This window comes from Olea europaea, chromosome 2 (genome assembly GCF_002742605.1).
Source record: "Olea europaea var. sylvestris chromosome 2, O_europaea_v1, whole genome shotgun sequence".
NCBI classification, from domain to species: domain Eukaryota; kingdom Viridiplantae; phylum Streptophyta; class Magnoliopsida; order Lamiales; family Oleaceae; genus Olea; species Olea europaea.
In genome coordinates this window covers 22,646,720-22,650,560 of record NC_036238.1, presented here as the reverse complement: position 1 = coordinate 22,650,560, position 3,841 = coordinate 22,646,720, and the positions used below count along the sequence as shown (strand labels likewise).

Below are 3,841 nucleotides of genomic sequence, written 5' to 3'. Positions count from 1 at the left end.
AATGTATCAAAAATATAATTTAGTTTCAATTATATTTTCTGTGTGTTATTTGATAACATATTTATCCCACATTTCAATATATGCTAACAAAATATTTGGACAAAATCATCGTGAGAGATAGGTTGTTAAGAATGCATCAAAGAAGTTCAAAAGTGAAAAATAAGTAAAATTAAGAATATTTATTGTAATTAAAATGTGAAGTAAATTTTAAGAATATAATTACCCTTATAATAAACATGCAATTTTTACAGTTCGATAGATTTACATACTTACCCCTCAATGTGAAAATGATTCGAGTATAGTCTGTCTACAATGGACAAGGACCAATTCTTCAATGTAGATGAATACAAGTTGCAAAGAACCGCAAATGGTTTTGTCCCCGATCAGATGGCTCAGATCTTCCACCTCCTTTACAACTGTATAACTGCGCAACTGCATGTTAATGTAACACTGTCCCATTTCCTTTTGAAAAATATTATCTAGCACTACTGGTGTTAGAGTGTCCGTCTAAATGTCATGCAAATGATTGGACATTTTAAATATATCTCTTGTTTGAGCTACATTATTAGAATGAAAATGCATTTTTGAATAGTATATTGATGGAAAATGTGTGGTTAAAAAATAAGGAAATGTTTTGAATTTGCGTGTAATATTATTTTTATTAAAGAATATGTGGTTGAAATGATGTCAAATTACCATTGAAGAATGTATTTTTTTTTTTAAATAATGTGACTCAAACAAGATCATAATTTATTTTCCGACTTTAAAGATGATCTATTAATTAATGATACTTACATGCCATTTAGACTGGTGCTTACACCAATCAGGACGTAGAGAGGGAAGGCAGGGTTGGACTGAAGTCCAGCCCCTATCCCCCAAGTCCATTTGATTTTGAGATGTCATTTCTACATAAAAATACAACGACTCTGACAGATCTCAGTTAGTAGATTTTGATTGGTGGAAAAAATTGTCAAAATTTGTTTTATTTTTAAGCCAACAACTTTATGCCACGTGTTTTTCTGTCAAATAAAATGTAAATATTTTCTGGATAAGTAGCGTGATTGTTTAATTTTTAGTGTAAGAAAAAATATATTTTTTCTGTGTATAAGATTAGTAGAAATATCCTTTTCTTTTTCTTTTTTTGTCCGTCTGATTTTGTCCCTGGCATCAGTGCTGTTAAATATTATTACGTTAATCTTTTTCATTCACTTCCACACATACCCCCACCACCCCTCTTTAAATAACGAAACTAAAAACTTCTTTCTCAACCCTCCAAAAACCCAAAATCCTCTTCTTGTCTATTATTCCTATTCTACTCTCAATCCCCGTAGAAGGGGAAAAAAATGGCAAAAGGAGGCAAACTTTCAAAGCTGAAATCAGTGCTAAAGAAAATGCAATCTTTCAAGCTTAGCCGTACCAACAGCAGCTCTATTGTTGCCACCAACAACTTTTCCGACGATGATGAGTACTTGCACACCAGTGCCGCCAAAAATCTCCATCCCGTTTACGTCGGCAAATCAAGGCGGCGCTATATGATTACTTCGGACGTCTTGGACAACCCCCTGCTCCGAAAACTGGTGGAATATTCCAGCGACGGCGAGGACACGATCACCGTTGGATGTGAAGTCGTGATGTTTGAACATTTGCTGTGGATGCTTGAAAATGGTGACCCTCAGCCGGAGTCATTGGAGGAGCTGGTGGAGTTCTATGCATGCTGAAAAAATTTACTGCATAATGAATGGGTACATATTGCTGTAATTTTTTTTTTTTTTTTTTAAATAATGTGTGATTGTCGGTTTAGAAGATATATAAGTTATAAAGAGAGAGAGAGAGAGAGAGTCACTCACAGTTTGTTGTTCTTTCCCATTGAATTGTGACCTGTAAGAGTTAATTAACCCATTTTACACGGCTAATCTTAATTAAGGGATGGCTTAATTTATGGGTTTTGCCGTTATTTTTATTTACTTACTTGTGATGTTTATACATAATTTATTTTTCTTTTTTGGTTTTTTCGTTACCATTATGTGTGTGCAAGAATGCCTAGAAGAATTTGTACAAGATTTATTTTATTTTGATAATAAAATAAAAATATTTTCAAAGAAAGTAATTTGTACTATCACTTAAAACTAAGAAAAAGTAGATTACCTACTTAAAAGGATGACTATTTATTTATTTCTTACTTTTTAAAGTTTTATGATGATGTTAGTTAGGGTTCTTGATTCCCATTTTTTCCTATCTTTTTTTCAATCATATATTTTTCATTAAAATAATATGACATGAAAAATAAAAAAAGTTATAATTATTTTTTAATCACACATTTCCATCAATTTACTATTCCAAAATATATTCTTCAAAAATAATGGGGCTCCTACTAGACTTACAAAATAATAAATAAATAAATAAAATTCTAAAAATGAGTGTCATATTTAAGAGGGAGACGTGAAGCTTGACCTCAATAAAATAAAATACAATCACGAATAAGGGATTTGCAATCAAATGTGATGACGAACCCTTACAACGTGTATGGCCGAAATAATTGTTTGTTAGATTAGGAGAGAAAGACATGTTTATTAATTTATTTTAATCTAATAGTGCTCTTGTGAATCCATAAGCATGCAACATCAAAAATATTGCAGGCTTGGAATGTGGCGAATGGTACTGTCCAAGTCGAGTAATAATCAATACAATGTAAAGAAATCACAATACACAATACGGTTAAATATTCGAGTACATTCCATAAATATTTGGTGAACTCGATAGGATTCTTTGGTTCTTAATTCAAACTCACCTAAGGTACTAAAGATGCTCGTAAAATTAACATGAAGCTCCTGTTTGTTTCTCATTCTTTTCCCATTAAAATGAAAAATATGATCGTTATCCATCACATCAAGCCATCAAATTTGAATTTCTATATCTTGTGTGGGTTCCATAACGACTATATTTTTCATACTCATTTTTACAAAAATGGGGAAAAAAAAGCCCTGAAATTATCATCAACAAATACTCCTCATAGACTATCCAATTACCAAAAAGTCAAATAAAATTTGCATGAAAACCACACATTTTAAAAATCAATTTAAAATAGATATTTTGACTTGATTTTTTTCCCCTAATAAAAGTATACATATATTTGGTGCAGTTGCTGATATTAATGATTAGGGCTATTAAGAAATGCCAATTTGATTGCACTTTTTGAAACCTAATTTACATACTAAAATAATTTTTCGAATCAAGATTATGAAGTAAAAAATAAATTAACCGATTTTATGAAGTAAAGAAGTATACATTGTCCATTTTTGATAATTTGGAGCAGTGAAATTAAGTTGTTTTCATAAGACTCGATTTTCTATTTTTCTTGTGGTTCTATTGTGAATTTTCTCAAACTCCAATCTACCGTGACTTATGTTAATTAATTAAGGTAGATAAGAACTTTTAGTAGAAAATTGTGAGAAAGCAAAGTTCAATGGTATAAATTATATTCCTAATAGTTGGCACCAACACAAATTTGTCAAGAATAATGATCCCTCAAAGGACCTTCTAATGTTTGGACAATGAGTTAAATTGGATAATGTCTCTAGAGGCGTCACCGAACCATGCACTATCTTATTTTTACCGTGGTATGTTCTCATTTTAATATTATACCATGGAGAGTAAGTTACAACCTTATCATATAAATAATTTAAGAACATGTCTAATTGTAATTGAAAAGTTTAAAGTGGAAAGTTCTTCATAAAAAGAAAAAGTAACTTATCAATCGAAACGAAATGTTAGTCTGTTAATTACTTAATTTAAAATTTAGAACAAAATGTTAGTCTGTTAATTACTTATTTAAAATTTAGCA

The 3,841-nt window shown here is 30.6% G+C and overlaps 1 protein-coding gene across 1 annotated transcript; it reads left to right on the top strand.

The window, feature by feature from the left end:
* Positions 1-1,243: 1,243 nt before the first annotated feature.
* On the top strand, positions 1,244-1,968 carry LOC111376142. The gene has a single exon (XM_022999084.1). It carries the CDS (start codon positions 1,344-1,346, stop codon positions 1,716-1,718), a length of 375 nt encoding a protein of 124 aa, XP_022854852.1. The 5' UTR covers positions 1,244-1,343; the 3' UTR covers positions 1,719-1,968.
* The last annotated feature ends 1,873 nt before the right edge of the window (positions 1,969-3,841 follow it).

Coding starts and splice junctions, on each gene's coding strand:
- LOC111376142 (XM_022999084.1), top strand. CDS start 1,344: ATGGCAAAAGGAGGCAAACTTTCAAAGCTGAAATCAGTGCTAAAGAAA.